Raw genomic sequence first — 16,666 nt, 5'->3', positions numbered from 1 at the left:
CCCTTTTAAGGAGGAGTTTTATTTAGTACAGTTTATTGTTTCTAAGTGGACCAGAACCTGCAAAACGATAGTGCAGGTTGGTGTTCCAGTCCATTTAACATATTGTTTTACCTTAAGTTGGAGGTTGATAGAAAATAATCTGCGCAACAGAAACAGGTGGAAGTGAAACTTTCGTGTCTGTTTTTTTAAACAACGCAACAAGACAAGTTTATTCTCCAGATAAGAAATTCTATGGCAGGTCGTTTTAATATATAATTGGTTTCGCCGCTTAACTGTACATCCCAGATATCTTAAAATAACTACATTTTGACTATTCTGAATAGTAATTTAGAATATTTCCATTTCCATTCTGACTTGTAAAAATAACAATTCAATATATCTTCAGTTACATTTTGATGTATCTAAGCAAGACCTTAAATCTTAAATAGCATGATTTACAATTTGAAAGCTCACACAATTCTAACTTAAGATATCTTAAGCTTAATTATGACTAGTCAAATTCTTTAGATTTCACAATATAGAAATAGCTCAGTAGTGTGGGCCATATGGAGAATGCAAATTTCACATACTTAAAGACTGCTTCATAAATCTGCAAAAATATTCCAATTTGCTTGTTTAAAAACATTGTGTGTTTTTAAGTACACACAATGCACTTAAAAACAGTTTAGAAGATCACAAAGTGCTCCTGTCAACCTATTCTCAAGGTGAAAATTGTGCCTTTTCAAAATGTTTTATGGACTTTTAATTTTTCAATGAAATTTCCAAATGCTATATAAACAATATATGATTTGACAGAATAATTATTCAAGATATCTGAAAAGAAAAGGTGGAGATACTTTAGGAGGAATTTTAGCTTATCCAAAATACACTTTCAGATATCTCTTAGGTTAGTTTTGCCTGGAATTATTTGCTTTCATAATATCTATAATTTAATTTGTGCAAGTCGAGTCCTATAGGCCACCTAATCTAAAAATACATTTAAGACTTCTTGAATAATGGTGTTATTTAAGATATATTTAATTGGAATTATGACTAGCCAGAACAAAAATCAATATATCTCAAGTTTAGTTTAAAACTAATCATAATTTAATTATTGATATCTGAGATATGTTTCAGATGGTCAGTAACTCATGGTAGATATCTAGAATTGGAGTCTTCAAAAACTTTAAAGTTAAACCTAATTCAATTTGATTAAAATAAAAATATTTATCCGAAAGGGAAATTAAATCTTGTAACTCATATTAATTGAAGATTCTTCATAAAGGTGTTGATGGTGATGACTGTTGGCAGGAAAGATCTAGTATAACAATTTGTGTTGCATCAAATTTCAAGAAGCCCCCAACTAAAGACACTTGTTTTCTTTTGACAGTTTCATGAAGAGGATGCTCAGGGTTTTCCATAATCTTGATTTTATGTAAAATCCTTCTTTGCACCATCATCTTTAGACCAGCCTCCTGAGGATTTTCATCATATGTAAGGTCAGTGCTACCAGTCTGTAGCTGCTGAGGTTCTTTGGATGTTTGTCTTTGGACCTGAGACACAGGAGATCTTTCACAGTTTTAGTACTTTCCCCAGACTCATAGTGATGGGAACATCAAGACAACTCCAGAGTCACTTAAACATATTTTATTGTCAAATATAGAGAATGCCTTATTTAAAAATCTGTAAACACCAACATGAAATCTTTTCAAGTGTTCATATTGTGGCCAGTTCATTTTATAAATTAAAAGAGATTCTTTATTTACCTCTTACCAAAGTAAGTAAAATGTTTTTTTTCTCGATTAAAACTTAACAAAAAAGTGATTTTAAAACTGGAAGACAAAAATGGGAGACCCAAACCTGCACTATACAAACTGTAATAGAGTGTAGATAAATAATGCAATGCAGTTATTAATAAAATGCCTTAAAAAGCTAAATTTCACACAGTGTTACAACATTTCTGTTCCATTTATAATATATCAGTACTGAAAAATATTGTCAAGTACTTTTACTCCCTGCATGCTGCTAACTTGTTAGTTTAATTACAGGAAAGACTGACTAGTTTAATTACAGTAAGATTAGATTATGGTGCGATTCAAACAAGCAAACAATGCAGGTAGACATTATATTGTCTTCAGCGAGGCAACAGCAGCTGAGAAAAACTACTTCTTAACCGGTTTTCACACAAATAGATAAAGAAAAGTGTACATAAGGAAAAAACATGTCAAGGATTAAGAGGACACTTGGAGAATCCGGAGGTCTGGTAAGAACATTGGCAAAAACTTTGATTCTGGTTTTACTTTGGATGCATCTGCTGAACTAATTTCTATTGTCTCACATCTTGAAATGGAAATAAATATTAATGTTTTTGTTTAATCACCGAATGAACTCTGTGGATCTTAGCAAAATCTCATTAGAACAATTATTTAAAATTCTGCTGCCTGGTTTCTGACAAAATCCTTCATATTTTCAAATGTGACTCCAGTCTTTATGTAACAACGTTCACTTACAATTTACTTTAAAGTGCAACTTAAGAATCTTTTTCCAACTTCATAGACAAGCACCAGCTAATGTCATTTGTGAAGCCCTCTGCACCCATTTGTGCATAATAATAATAATAATACATTTTATTTGAAGGCACTTTTTAAGTCACCCAAGATCACCTAACAAAAAATCCTTGAGCTCCTGTGATCAGTGATTCCCTACACTAAGATGAAGACAAAAATAAGACAGAGCTTTTAGTTCACTGACTTCTTCTCTGGAGCTTTCTTTCTTCAAACTGTTTTCTTTTTTAAAATACTTTTTTTCAATCAATACATTTCTTATTTATTGATTCTCCTGTTCTTCATGCATTGTTGGTTCTTGAACTGTTGTATTAGTTTATTGTGAAGCACTTTGTGATTCGCATAAGGTGCCATGAAAATACTTTTACTTACTTACATATTATGTTAATCTAAAAACATATCTTAGATGAAACACGTGTAAAGTAGGTTTCCTCCCTCTAACTTGGAACGACTCTAAAATGAGCACCAACACACTCCTGAACGATTCCTGAACCCAAATCCAGGATAAAGAGGTTCAGTGAATTTGGTGTTGAAGGTGTGGAGGTGGATCAGTGTCTCTGCTGAAACTCTGTAGAAGGACAGAGTCCCAGCAGGACAGTCCACATACACAGCCACTTTGGAGGAGGAAGAGGATGAACACTTAAAAACTTTTTTACAATCGTGCCAGACAGCATAACCCTCATCTGAGCAGATTAGACTCCAAGAGTTATTATTAAATCCAAACCAGCTGTCATCAGTCTGTCCTTTTCTTTGGATTCCCCTGTAACTCAATGATACATAGACCCTCCCACTCCACTCCACCTCCCAGTAAAAGCGACCAGTCAGACCATCAGTACACAGCAGCTGATAGAGATCAAATCTGTCTGGATGATCAGGGTATGGCTGCTCCTCTTCCACATATGTCACCTTCCTGTTGCCTTCAGATATTTTCAGGTGTTTGTTTATGGTGTTTATGTCGACTGTGAGAGGACAGGGATCTGAAAGACAGGAGAAACATGAATCAGCTTGAAGAACTGATCAATAAACTGATCACTTTAATGCCTTGATCATGACTAATAAATGGATGGTCTGAACATCTGTACTGGCAGGTGTTCAGACCACTTTATCATAAATCACATGAAAAACACACTTACACTTCCTCAGACCTGGTGTTAACCACTGGACTCCAGCAGGATCCACCCTGGAAGAACCAAGAGATTCTCATCAGTCACATCAGTGTCTTTTTATGTCATGTTTGTGGTTTTTATGCAAGAGTGGAAAAAGAAAGTCAGTTCTGAAAAAAACAGTGCAGATTAGTTTGTAACAATCCATCTATGGGATACAGCAGTAATGTGAGAGAAGGGATGCCAAAATATTGTGATCAAGGTTTGTATTTTTAATTTTTTTTTTTGCTTTCATACCATCATTACCACCAAGTTACAGTGAGACATTTAGTTGTTGATTAAATTGCCGTGCTGTGTCACGTAATATCAATTAAAATTTGGTTGGAACCTGGCAAAATGTGGAAGAAAAAGATACTTTAACAAGATGCTTTAACTAGTTTCATTGTGGAAAAAAATTATTAGTGGACTGTATGCTTTACTAAGGAAGTATAATAGCATGTAACTGATGATGCCAGTAATGTAGATTTATCACATTGGCTGATTACAGCTGCATCCAGTATCTAACAACAACACACTGTTAAACTGCAGTGGAGGTTTCCCTACTTCAGAGTCTTCAGCTTCCATTTTGCATCTTCCAGTCCAGCTAACAGAGGTTGAGCTCCTGTCTCTCCTGGATGATTGTAACTCAGGTCCAGCTCTCTCAGGTGGCTGGGATTCAGCATCAGAGCAGAGGCCAGAGCAGCAAAACCTTCCTCTGTGATCAAACATCCTGAAAGCCTGCAGACAGAACAAACATAACCTTTTACAGCGCAATGCAAAAACATTTACTAATAATACCCTACTGATGACCTGCCTTCTTATTTTTAATCAGTAATTTGCAGAGAGGCTTGAAGTTTCTCATGTTACAGCAGCAGTGGAGAAGAAAAGGTAGGAATATTGAAAGCTCAGGTGTCACAACACATTTACACCAAGACATTTGTGTATTCAGCATCCATCATTCTTTTTGTCAGACAGTTTTAGCTTCAAGCTTTTTATTACAGACGTTCTGTGTATGAATATTTTCTTATTATTGAAAATGAGTTTAAAAATGTTAGTGTTTCACACCAAATGCTACAATTGCCAGCAGATGAAACAAACAAAAAATGTTGCAATCATAGAAAATATGAGCAAAAAAATAAAATTTAGCAAAACAAAAGCAGCAACAAACAACATGCTGCAACCACGGGAAATAGAAGTGAAAGGAAAATGGTCACAAACAGAACAAACAACTGCAAATATGAACAACTGAAACTTGTTCCACAAAATGGAAGTGCTCCAAACCAGTTTGGATTAATTAAAATATCACCTACATAAATATTCATCTGTACAACATTACTGTAAAAATCACCATGTTTCAAGCATAACACATCTTATTTCCTTCCTGACCTCCCATTAAGTCTTGGCATCCCGTATTTGGTCCCATACAATTTGTTGATTGACTCCCCCTAGTGGCCTGGAGCACTTCTACTTTGTTAGGTGAGCGTGAATCATTTCATACTTGCTGTTGTTTTCACTATTTGCAGTGTTTCTCCCTTGATTTTATTTCCTGTGGTTGCAGTATATTTTGATGGCAGCACTGTTCTGTTGTATTTGTGTTTTTGTGTTTTGGAGTTTGCATCATTCATGTGTTTGCAGCTCATGTTGTTTACTGTACATTTACATCTGTTTGCTGCATGTTTCCACCTCTTGGTGAAAAAGAGGGTTAGTCTAAAAAATATAAAATTAAAACACCACAAAAAATCGACAGGCAACTAAAGATATGATTTCCAGATTTTTTGTATAGGAAAACTTAAACTCCTCAACAAACGTGGTCTAGAGTACACCACATAATTTTATGACACAGTTGAGTTTCTCAATGAAAATACCAAGTTACAAATTCTGTCTTTTGTTGCTTTAAAAAAAATTTGGGGATTTACAGACATTTTATGAATACTTTTTTTAAAACCCCTCCAGGGGGTCTTTCTGTGGGCTTTAGTGTCCCTTATGTGAAAGTAGGCTGACAGGAAGGGGGGGAAAGAAGGGGGAAAGACATGAGGCAAATGTCGCCGGGTCCGGGAGTCGAACCCGCGACAAGGACTCAAGGCCTCCAACGGTGGGTCGCACTATCCCCTACGCCACCACGGCACGCCCCATGAATACTTTTATCAGCACATCTTCACTCTTGCTTAATCTGATTTTAAAATGTGAACTAACCTCAGAATTTTGAGTTCACAGTTTGGACTCTTCAGTCCGTCACACAGCAGCTTCACTCCTGAATCACCCAGGTTGTTGTTACTCAGGTCCAGCTCCTTCAGGCAAGAATCCTGACAGGTGAGAACTGAGGACAGAGCTTCACAGCTTCCCTCTGAAAGGTTGCATCCACTGAGTCTAGAGAGACAAAATAAATATAAAGAGTATTTTTTATTATGTGTTTAAAGTGAGCTGCTGCACCAAAATCGGTTTCAAGGCAGCACCTAAAGATAAAATAGCTACATCAGACATAAACAACAGTTTTTTATTTATCTTGGTCAGCTATGAACATTTTACAACAGAAAGGCCAAAAGATTAAGACATACAGTAGTGTGAGACTGACATAATATGTCATTATTGGTTAATTTTTACTGCCATTGTGTAGGAGTCTCTCTGTGCTACCTGATGGACTTAGGGTCTGGATACATACAGATTACATCTGGGCTGATGCACTATGGTCCTGAGCTTGAAAGATTCCAAATAAGGAGCACAAAGTGGTGCACACAAAAAGAATCACATCTGTAGTGAGTGGCCATGCTGCAAGCAACCTACAACAAATGTGTGCCACTGATTGCACATAGAAAAGTGCTGCAGACCATCTTCTTCTAATGAGGATTTTGCACGTCTTAGCGGCAGTCATCACAGAGGGTATTGGAGAGTGAATTGGTCATAAAAGAAATTGAAGGCATGGAGTTTGAGGTATAATAATAATACATTTAATTTACATTAGTGTCTCAAAGTTATAAAATACAACAGTAAAAAGATGTAAAAGCAACTTTCTGTCATTGTATCTATGCTGCTTTCTCACATGGTTTTTAACATAGTTCCCAGAGAAATACTTCATTATTTTGCTGTTCACTAGTTTGTACAATGAAATAGAAAAAACTGATTTGATTTAATTGATCTGTACTTGCATAGCTTTGCTGGAGGCTTTGACTACTGGCAGCAGCCTCTGAAGAGCATCTTCTGAAGCACAGTATTTCTTCAGGTCAAACATCTCCAGAGCTTCCTGTGATGAAAGTAGCATGAAGTGCAGAGCTGACCACTGAGCAGGAGACAGCTGGTGTGCTGAAAGACTTCCTGTACGTAGAGATTGTTGGATTTCCTCCATCAGAGACTGATCATTTAGTTCATTCAGGCAGTGGAACAGATTGATGATTTTCTCAACACCATGATGATTCAACTTCTCCTTGATGTACTGGGCTGTGTCTTTATTAATTGCTAAACTTTCTCCTGTCTGTGCCACAAAGCCTCTTAAACGACGCTTATTGGTCTCCAGTGAAAGACCAAGTAGAAAGCGGAGGAACAAGTCCAGGTGTCCATCTGGACTCTCTAGGGCCATGTCCACAGCACTCTTGTACATTTCTGCCTCTGAAGATTCATGGTTTCTTTTTTCTAAATCCTTGGATTTCATTTCACCTTTTACCAGCAGATTGACTCCAGATTTGATGAAGGTCAGGTGAACATGAAGAGCAGCCAGAAACTCCTGAACACTCAGGTGGATGAAGCAGAACAACTTGTTCTGGTACAAACTTCTCTCTTCTCTGAAGATCTCTGTGAACACTCCTGAGCACATTGATGCTGCGTTGATATCAATGCCACACTCTGCCAGGTCTGATTCATAGAAGATCAGGTTTCTTTTCAGCAGCTGTTCATAAGCCAGTTTTCCCAGAGACTCGATCATCTTCTGGTTCTCTGGACTCCAGTGTGAATCTGTCACAGCTCCTCCATCATACTTGATGGCCTTCAGTTTGGTCTGCACCACCAGGAAATGAATGTACATCTCAGTCAGGGTCTTTGGCAGCTCTTCTCCATCATTTTTGTTCAACATGTCTTCCACAACTGTAGCAGTGATCCAGCAGAAGATTGGGATGTGGCACATGATATGGAGGCTTCTGGATTTCTTTATATGGGAGATTACCATTCTTGCCTCTTTCTTATATCTGAATTTTCTGGTGAAGTACTCGTCTTTCTTTAGGTCAGTGAATCCTCTGATCTCTGTCATCATGCCAACAAACTCAGCAGGGATCTTATTAGCTGCTGCAGGTCGTGTGGTTATCCAGAGGTGAGCTTTGGGAAGCAGGTTCCCGCTGATGAGGTTTGTCAGAAGAACATCCACTGAGGTGGACTTTGTTACATCCATCAGGATCTTATTTTTCTTGAAGTCCAGTGGAAGTCGACACTCATCCAACCCGTCAAAGATGAACAGAACTTTTAAATCTTCAAACCTGAAGATTCCTTTGGTTTCACTAAAAAAGTGGTGAACAAGATCCACCAAGCTGAACTGATTATCTTTTAACAGATTCAACTCTCTGAACATGAACGTAAAAGTGAATTGGATGTCCTGGTTTGCCTGGTCTTCAGCCCAGTCCAGAGTGAACTTCTGTGTCAGGACTGTTTTCCCAATGCCAGCCACTCCCTTTGTCATCACTGTTCTGACCGGTTCATCTCTATCAGGTGAGGGTTTAAATATGTTTTCGTGTCTAATTGATTTTTCTGGTCTGTCTGGTTTCCAGGACACTGATTCAATCTGTCTGACCTCATGTTCATCATTGACATCTCCAGAGTCTCCTTCTGTGATGTAGAGCTCTGTGTAGATTCTGTTCAGAACTGTTGGATTTTCTGATTTACCAATCCCTTCAAACACTTGTTTGAACCTCTTCTTCATGCTTGACTTTAGTGTTTGTTGGCATGTGGCGAGTGATCCTTAAAGAATGCAAACAAAGTAAAATAATTAAAATGTTTCTTTTCACTTGTTTTCTATTTCATTTTGAAAACTTTCCTGTATATATAGAAATTACACATATGTTTCTGATTAATTCATTTTTTATAAGCCATGAAACAAAACTTTTAAGAACCAATTACTTAAATCCTAATGTCTGGCCATAAGAAAAAAAATACCTGGATATAATTGAGAAAATATGAGTTTCCTACTGGATGGTTACTCCATAGCCAACTGTCTTCCAACTCGCAACAAGTTATTTAACCCCAACTGATGCAATGAGTAGCTTCTCATTTTTTAAACAGCCATGTGGAAAGACACGTCCTATTGTTGTGGAAAATATGTTAGTCTGTTTTAGAAGGGTAACATCATTGGCATCAAGCAGAGGAAACATCTAAGGAGATCCAGAGACTACTAAAGTTGGGTTAAAACTCTAACACATTTGGAAAAAAAAATGTCCTTGCTAATTCTCCTCAAGGAAACAAAACCCTGAATGACTATAATTGGTGATCACTTAAGTGTTCAGTTAAATCAAATCAAAGGAAAAGATCAGTAGAAGTCAGGTCTAAGAATGAGCATTTCCACAATGTGAAAGGAACTGATGGGCATTGAACTGTAGTGTAGCCATAAGAAAACCTTTAATCAATGAGGTTAACTGGAGAAAAGTTTAACTTGTAAGGCAGCATGAAGGTAGGACTCTATAGTGACATAAGGTCAATTGATCTGATGAGTCCAAATTTACTCTCTTCCAGAATGATAGGCACATCAGGATAAGAAGAGAGGCAGATTAACACTAGATGGAAATAAATCTTGTGAGTTTGCAGAAGTTCATTGAAATGGTGTCACAGCAAATATGTGCTGTAATCAAAGCTGAAGGGGGTCCAACAAGAGAGAGAAGATCTTGACCTTTTTCATTGTGTGATGTTTCTTTGATTTGTTTGGCTTTCCTTCCTTTGTCTGACCAATAGACAAAACAAGGTAATGTGACTTCATCAATATCATTGTACAATTGTTTTGGCTTTCCTACAACTAGTCTTCAGGTAAGTATCCTTCAGTTGTGAACCATGTGAATCTCTATACCTTTTAGTAGGTAATGCTGAAACAATCTCTTATTTAAGAAATAAACCAGCAGTGACAGCACCAGACATGCAATTAAGGAAGAACCATGAAGATACCATCAAAAGCTGCTCTGGAGCAGCAGGGGTCAGAAAAACAAACAAGATGTCCCCCACCTCCATTAAGACTCCTCTCTCTGGTAGGTATCAAAATGAGATAAGACCCACCTAAAGTGGAACCACATATGCTTCTTCAACAATGCTGAAGAAGCATATGGGAGAAGGAGGCATCACATAGCATCAATGCCAGATGTCTCAATGAACTAGAAGTTCACACAGCAACCAACCAGCATGTATAACATTGAAGACAAAGACTCAAATTTGAATAAGTTTTAAGAATTGGACTTTACTTGGCCCAGACATGATCTATACCTATTGACTAAATGTCTTTAATGTCCTCCATGAAAACCAAACTAACTCTAACATAAGGAATAAATTGAAAGATAAATTTACTTATCAATCTTGCAGGATATTAACTCTCTAGAGAAATTGTCTTACTGGTTTGAAGACAGTTGGCCAGCTCCTCCTGATTCATCCGTCTTAGGAAATGTTGTGTGATTTTCTCAAAAGCTAATCTGCTCCTCTTCATTTGCTCATTATCTTCACCCTCTAAAACGTCATCATCCTCATTCCCCTCTAGAACATCTGGGTAATCTGAACCCAGAAACATTTGGATCTTCTTCAGCTCATTTTCCACAAAAGTGAAAATGTTCTTTTTAAGCTCCTAAAACAGAAAAAAGATAAAAATAGACTGAAATCATTGAGGTGGTGGACCTGAGGGAAGTTTGCCCCCCCACATTCTTCAAATCAGACAAAATTGGTGTCAAACGTCTGTGCTACATTTGTGCAGCAAAAATTTTCATTTGTGATGCTATCACTTTAAAGATAAAAAGAAATATTTTTTTGTGATTGTCCTTACAATCATGAAAGGTCATGAAAGGTCACCCATCCCCTCCACCTTCTACAAAATGGTGTCAATTAACTCAAATACATTTGTGCTGGTTTGTGCAGCAACATTTTTTGTTTGTGCTGCTATCATTCTAAAGATATTAAGAAAAATGTTCTCCAGGGGTCATCAGAGGTCAACCACTCCCCTTCCCCCGCTCACATTTAAATTTATTTATTTATTTGCACAAACTCAGTTTGGCTAAGTTGATGCTTGTTGTGCAACAAAAAATGTTCATTTGTGCAGTTTTGGCTTTGAAGATATTAAATCAAACACCCATTTTGTCTGATTTGAAGAAGGTGTGGGGGGCAACTTCACTCAGATAAAGGGTGAATACTATATATTTTTTGGTAAATGTATGTAATCAGAAACAGGTTTAAACCTGTATGAATCATAGAGTAAAAGAAAGACAATTAGCAGGAAAACGGTCAACATCCTGTACAAAGATGGCGAGGCTAATGTGATGTCACTAATTGTGATCAGTGGTGGTTTGTTATGACACACATAATATTTCATGCAGCTGTGATGTATATGGAAGTTACTCCACCCTGGCGAATGGTCAGATTTTGAGGCCCACATGCTTTGATGCAGTAAAAACCTTTTAATAACTTGAAAAAGTATCAAACAGAAGAAAAGTGTGGCACTAATTCCAAGACCATTTTATAAAAGCATAATAGAGGATGCAGGGAAAGAGTGGGAGCCCCATCGGATAGGATGTATACTGAAATGGGACGGGGCTCTCACAGGTAGTCTGCACTGTATGAAAGGTGTGTATGAATATGAATGCCTCACGACCACGAAACCATGTGTCAACTGTTTGGATTCAAACAGTTTTATGGAAGAGAAAGATCTCTTCCATAAAACATGGGAGAGACTTTATGGCTGTTTTCTGCTTTATCTACTGATCCAGGCTAGGATTTTCCACTAGTAATTGTTTTGTGGTACCAGAAAAACGTGACAGAAGTCTGATGGTCTCTGATTGGTTAGAGAGTGAAGTCAGAGGCCACATTACAATAATGACTCCCTTACAATAATCCAATCCACCATTTAAAAAAAAACTCACAACAGTGATTGAGTCTGACCAAAAGCCAAAGACTGATCAGAATTTTCAACATATATATCAAAATATATCATTGCTAATGAAGGACGTTGTGTTTGGGTCACATACAGTTCACATTGTGCTGACGCTGGCATCGCCTACTAGAGCTCTTACTCAGTGGTAGTAGAAAAACCACCTGCACAGAATTGAGCCAATTCAAACTGCCCTGCTAGTTGCTATTGGAAAAGGACCATAAGTCAGACTGACAATCCACTAGTTCACAATTTGTAGCGTAGAGATGACCATATGAACACAACATATAGAAAGCAGTAGATGTAAATATACAGACTATAAATATGGAGCCCAGTGATGTTTGATGTTGGGCATTCTGACCACTAGGGACCTCTGAGATCTTCACTCTGTGGAGGAATCATAAAGACTTTTATCACACTCCAGCTCTCCACACAAAACAGGCAAAAATAAACAAGTTATTTGTAGATCTTGACAGATGATAAAATTAATCCTAAGAAGCAAAGTATTTCTTAGAATACCAGTAAACTTCAACAGATTAAACTTATACTTTTTTCTACATTTGTTTTGACAGTGTAAACCATAAAATAGAGAAAAGGTTTGAGCCTCATCTGACCAGAACACATTATTCTACAAATACTCTTTCTATCTTCCCATCAGTCTTAGCGTCTGTCATTCCTACCCTTAGAAATCCTAACCTGCTCATCCTTCCCATCTCTGTCTCTCTACTTCACCAACAAATCATTATTTCCCTCCTTATTGTCCAACTTAGCATATAGGTCATTATTGTCCCTTTGTTTGGGCTTTGCCACCACTATTTTCACAATATATTGCATCTCCTGGTATTCCTGTGTACTCTCCCACTACTTCTTTCCTAACTTCTTTATTTCCAGATGCTTCTGAACTTTTTCACTCCATCACTAAGTCTCGTTATCTGCTTTATCTGGAATTCAGACAGCGCTTCCAGGATTTTTCTGTCATTGAAAAATAAATCAAGCTATTTGTGACTCCTTTCTTGGTGGATCCCGAAGAAGTGGAAGAGAATCTGCAATTAGAACTCATCATATAATATAACCTATAATATAGACCATCATCTTATGGTGAAGATCAACCTAATATGGTGAAAAGTTTAAATCTAAGGTGAATCGCAAAATGAAACCCATTCAGGACACAAGTGAAACATTACAGCGTCTTAGGTGTGTCTGAAAAAGAAAAAATGTGCAAAGTTACTTGGCAGTATTTTCTAATGTCACAATAGAAACTACTGCCTATACACACAAACAAAGGCGTAATGGAAAATATATTTAAAGTAACCTGGATGTTAACAATAAAAAATAAGGCTAGTTGGATGCTGGTGAAAACATAATTCCATCTGGGATTCCTGCATTCAGCTGATAAGTAGCTGAAGTGATTAAAATATAGTTATACACAAAAACAAAACATTTACAAACAACTCACTCATCTGGAGCTGGAGGCTGGTCTATTTCTGACAGTTGTCCAGGTGAAAAGCTGGAATATGAGCGCTGAGGGCTGTCATGTAAAACAATCATAGACAGTAAGAGAAATCTTTAAACATTTATTTAAAAATTGCTTGGTGAGGCCTTAAAGTACTCTGCTTTTTGTTTTTTTATGAGTTTTTTTGCAAACTTCTTGTCATTGCCGATATGGGAACACCTAATTAAGTTAGAAACATTTCAGCTTAAGCAAAGACCCACAGCTCCTACAAAATATGAATGTTTTGTCTTTTTAAGACTTCAGGTTCGAGAATAATACTTTACATGTGCATATAAAAAATACATGGCAATTTTTTCCCTGCTTTTGCTGTTTGTGTCCAACTTAAATCTATATAATAAAAAAGTTTCAATACCAGACAAACATAAATATATAAAGCACTTTTCAAATCAGGATTTTGTAAGGTTAATAAGTAAATCATGAATCAACTGTGATCAACATTTTCAGGTTCTGTTTTACTGACATCACAAAGTTCAGATCAACTGACTGACCTGTTGAATTATTAAATCACTAAAGTTTTTTCTTCTGAGAGCAAAAATTTCGTCATTTGTGAAATGCTGTATATATTGAGATGTTTAGACAGATTAATTATACATAACTCACCTCTTTGGATGCTTGTTTGATTTAAAATCAATAAGATCATCTATGGATCTATTCTCACAGAGCTCTAGATCCAGTTCATCTTCATACTGTTTTCTGTAAGTAAAGTTGGTTGACTGATGTGAATGCCTTTTTTTGGACTGAGTGAAAACAAAAAAGTAAAAGATGGCCATCTATCTCACCTCTTGGTTTTCCTCTGATTCTCAGTTTTAGACAGAGTTTCTCCTTCTTTCAGCTCCTCACTCTGATCCATGATGCTGAGTTCAGATCCACATCAATCTGCACAGAGTGATTATATTAAACTGGTGAAGGAATACAATTCACTCATCAGTACTTCAGCTCAGCAAATACTGTTTTCTTCACATTGTTTGTTCAATAAAACTACCAGCTAACAGCATTAGACAGCAAAACCAGCAAACAAAGAAGCAGGAAGAGAACTGGCAAAAAAGCAAGAATATTCCTAATAAATATTTAAAAGAAATGTCATGATTTTAAATGTTAACTTTCATATTTGTGAGCACGCTCTTCAAACTATTGATAATTATAATGAACAAAAGTTGCTAGTTGTTTTAGTAAAAATAAGTCTGGGCACCACGTGATAATCAGAAATTACTGGCCAAACAACATTCAGTCAGTCAGGTAATGTTCTGTAAATGCCAACCTAAGGAAGTGTTGCAAAACAATAAATGTCGTCTCTTTAACATCTGGGAGGAGCTAATCTCTGTTTACAGTGATGGTTTCACCTTTGTGAAAGGTGTGGTCACATTCCTTGTATCTCCAGTGGGATTTCCACCTATGGTTTTAATTTTGTTTAGCCCTCAAAATATCTGATGAATTTGTGGAAAGAATAAGAAACATTCTATAAAACTATAAAATGTCTTATAGTGTCGCAGTGCTTTCACTGCTTGGGCCTAGTGACCCAACTACAGAAGATTGAAATTAAATTATTCCAACACTTTTGTAATGGGGAAATATTCTGTAATTATACAACAAATAAGAATAAGGAAATAGATTTGAAGAGACCTGGAATAGTTGGAAACCAAGTTGAGGCTTGTATTTGCACCAACTGGTTTTTCTCTCTCACCAGTCTGTGCGATTATTTTTATTCTGCATAAAGCAGCGAATACAAAATCAGAACTGACTTTAGTTCCCTCTTTGGTTTAATGTATATAATACAAGTAAAGATAATTACAAGAAATAAACCTGTAAAAGACAAGTTAAGCATCAAAGAGGCTATTATCTTACCTTAAATCTTTCTGCTTCACAGCGAAATGAAATGTGAAAGCGTTTGATAGAGAAATATGGGGAAGTGCCGCGTCACTGGGGTGGTGACAGTCTGCCTGTCATCAGAGCCTCACCTGTGAGGGAGGCGTTTAAGTGCTGCTCATTGTTTCTAAGTGAACACGCCTTTGTAGAAAGAAATGTCACGAGGCTGCAGGTTAAAAGTCCTCGAGGTTGGAAGTCTCTTGCTAGATGCATCTAAAATAAGCTTCATGTTCTGCAGATGCTGGTTAGAATTTCCTTCCAGTCTGTGTTTTAATCGTTGTGTGTCTCTCCAATCCAAAGATACTAGCAAAAGTATCAAGGCTAAAAAACTTTTTTCCAGCCAAAAATGTTGGTTGACACTTTTTCATGCAAGATCACTAAACAATCTCAAATTGCTTTATTGTAGTTATTTAGTGTCTTACCGGAGGTTTCAGATATAATCCTAAAGCAACACAAAAGATAAAAGTTGGATTTTGTGCACATTTATTTTTTTCAAAGTGAATGCAACAACTTAGTGGCCTCACAGTAAATACGATTTAATCACAACAAAACATTTCTTCAGTGCTGTTTTTTGTTTATTAATTAACTCATGATGTATGTAACAGAAAAGCAAATTTAAAAAACAGGCTAAAAAGGGTGGAGACAACACTGTAAAAAAAACTCCGTAAATTTACAGTACAAAATGGTAAAATACCAACAGTTACTGACTGTAATATCCAAAACATTTTATTAAAGTAGAAAATACATGGAGTTACCGTAAGTCAATAAACACATATTTCAAGTGATTTAGACAGTCATGAAATGTAGAAAACACAGAAATATATTGTAAAAATACAAGTAATTGTAGAATTCATAAAAAAATTGTAATATTGCCAGCAGTTAATTACCCTAAACTTAACGGTACTAATCGGCCAAAATTACTAATTTTGTTTATGTTTATATCTACAATGTAAAACCATAAACCAGACTGCAAAAGTAATTTTTACAAAGAACAGAATGCTGGTGTGATATTTTGGTTTCTTTTTTAATAATGCCTGTTATACGCCAAACTGAAATCTCAAAGGTAGACCAGGGATCGATCTGGCGATCCACCGATTGCAAGGCTCCTACAGCCGACCACTATCATTTATGAGAGATTTTTACTAAACTTCAGGTAGGAATGCTATGGCAGACCGTTTAGATTTGATCGATGTTATTACACTCTAGCAATCTAAAAATGAGTTTGGATTTGAAACAACATTTTGACTATTCTGAAGATCTGGTCTTTTAAGAAATCTCAAATGGCGTTGGCGAATTTGTCATTTGAAGGGTCACATATCTGTCTTTTAACTATGACTAGTCAAAATTTTTAGATTTCTAAATTAAGAAATGCCTGCAAGCTCCCTTTCTGCTTCCACGGAGCTTTCCAATCAATTAGAGAATATGGACGAAATTGTTAGAAAATGCCACAATATAGAAATGTTGAATATTAAAACAAATCTAAACAGTGATGGCATAGTTACTTTGAAAAAGTAACTTTAAT

The 16,666-nt window shown here is 36.5% G+C and overlaps 1 protein-coding gene across 1 annotated transcript; it reads right to left on the bottom strand.

Annotated features, from left to right (window-relative positions):
- Positions 1-1,611: 1,611 nt before the first annotated feature.
- Positions 1,612-16,666, bottom strand: LOC102221676 (protein NLRC3-like). Its single transcript, XM_023345671.1, has 11 exons — positions 15,124-16,666; positions 14,061-14,157; positions 13,882-13,974; positions 13,225-13,296; positions 12,086-12,155; positions 10,250-10,475; positions 6,829-8,620; positions 5,879-6,052; positions 4,250-4,423; positions 3,677-3,723; positions 1,612-3,520 (listed from the first exon to the last, which is right to left on the bottom strand). The coding sequence occupies exons 2-11, from the start codon at positions 14,129-14,131 to the stop codon at positions 2,997-2,999; spliced, it is 3,243 nt and encodes a 1,080-aa protein (XP_023201439.1). The 5' UTR covers positions 14,132-14,157; positions 15,124-16,666; the 3' UTR covers positions 1,612-2,996.

Source organism: Xiphophorus maculatus, chromosome 14 (genome assembly GCF_002775205.1).
Source record: "Xiphophorus maculatus strain JP 163 A chromosome 14, X_maculatus-5.0-male, whole genome shotgun sequence".
NCBI classification, from domain to species: Eukaryota; Metazoa; Chordata; class Actinopteri; order Cyprinodontiformes; family Poeciliidae; genus Xiphophorus; species Xiphophorus maculatus.
Note: the sequence above shows the minus strand (reverse complement) of the source record. Positions and strands in the feature narration are given on the sequence as shown.

Excerpts from the sequence above, each read along its gene's own strand:
- LOC102221676 (XM_023345671.1), bottom strand. The coding sequence starts at position 14,131 with ATGGATCAGAGTGAGGAGCTGAAAGAAGGAGAAACTCTGTCTAAAACT. Across the intron at positions 6,053-6,828 it reads AAAGCCTCCAGCAAAGCTAT|ACTCAGTGGATGCAACCTTT; the intron begins GCAAGTACAGAT and ends TTGTCTCTCTAG. Across the intron at positions 4,424-5,878 it reads TGTGAACTCAAAATTCTGAG|GCTTTCAGGATGTTTGATCA; the intron begins GTTAGTTCACAT and ends TTCTGTCTGCAG.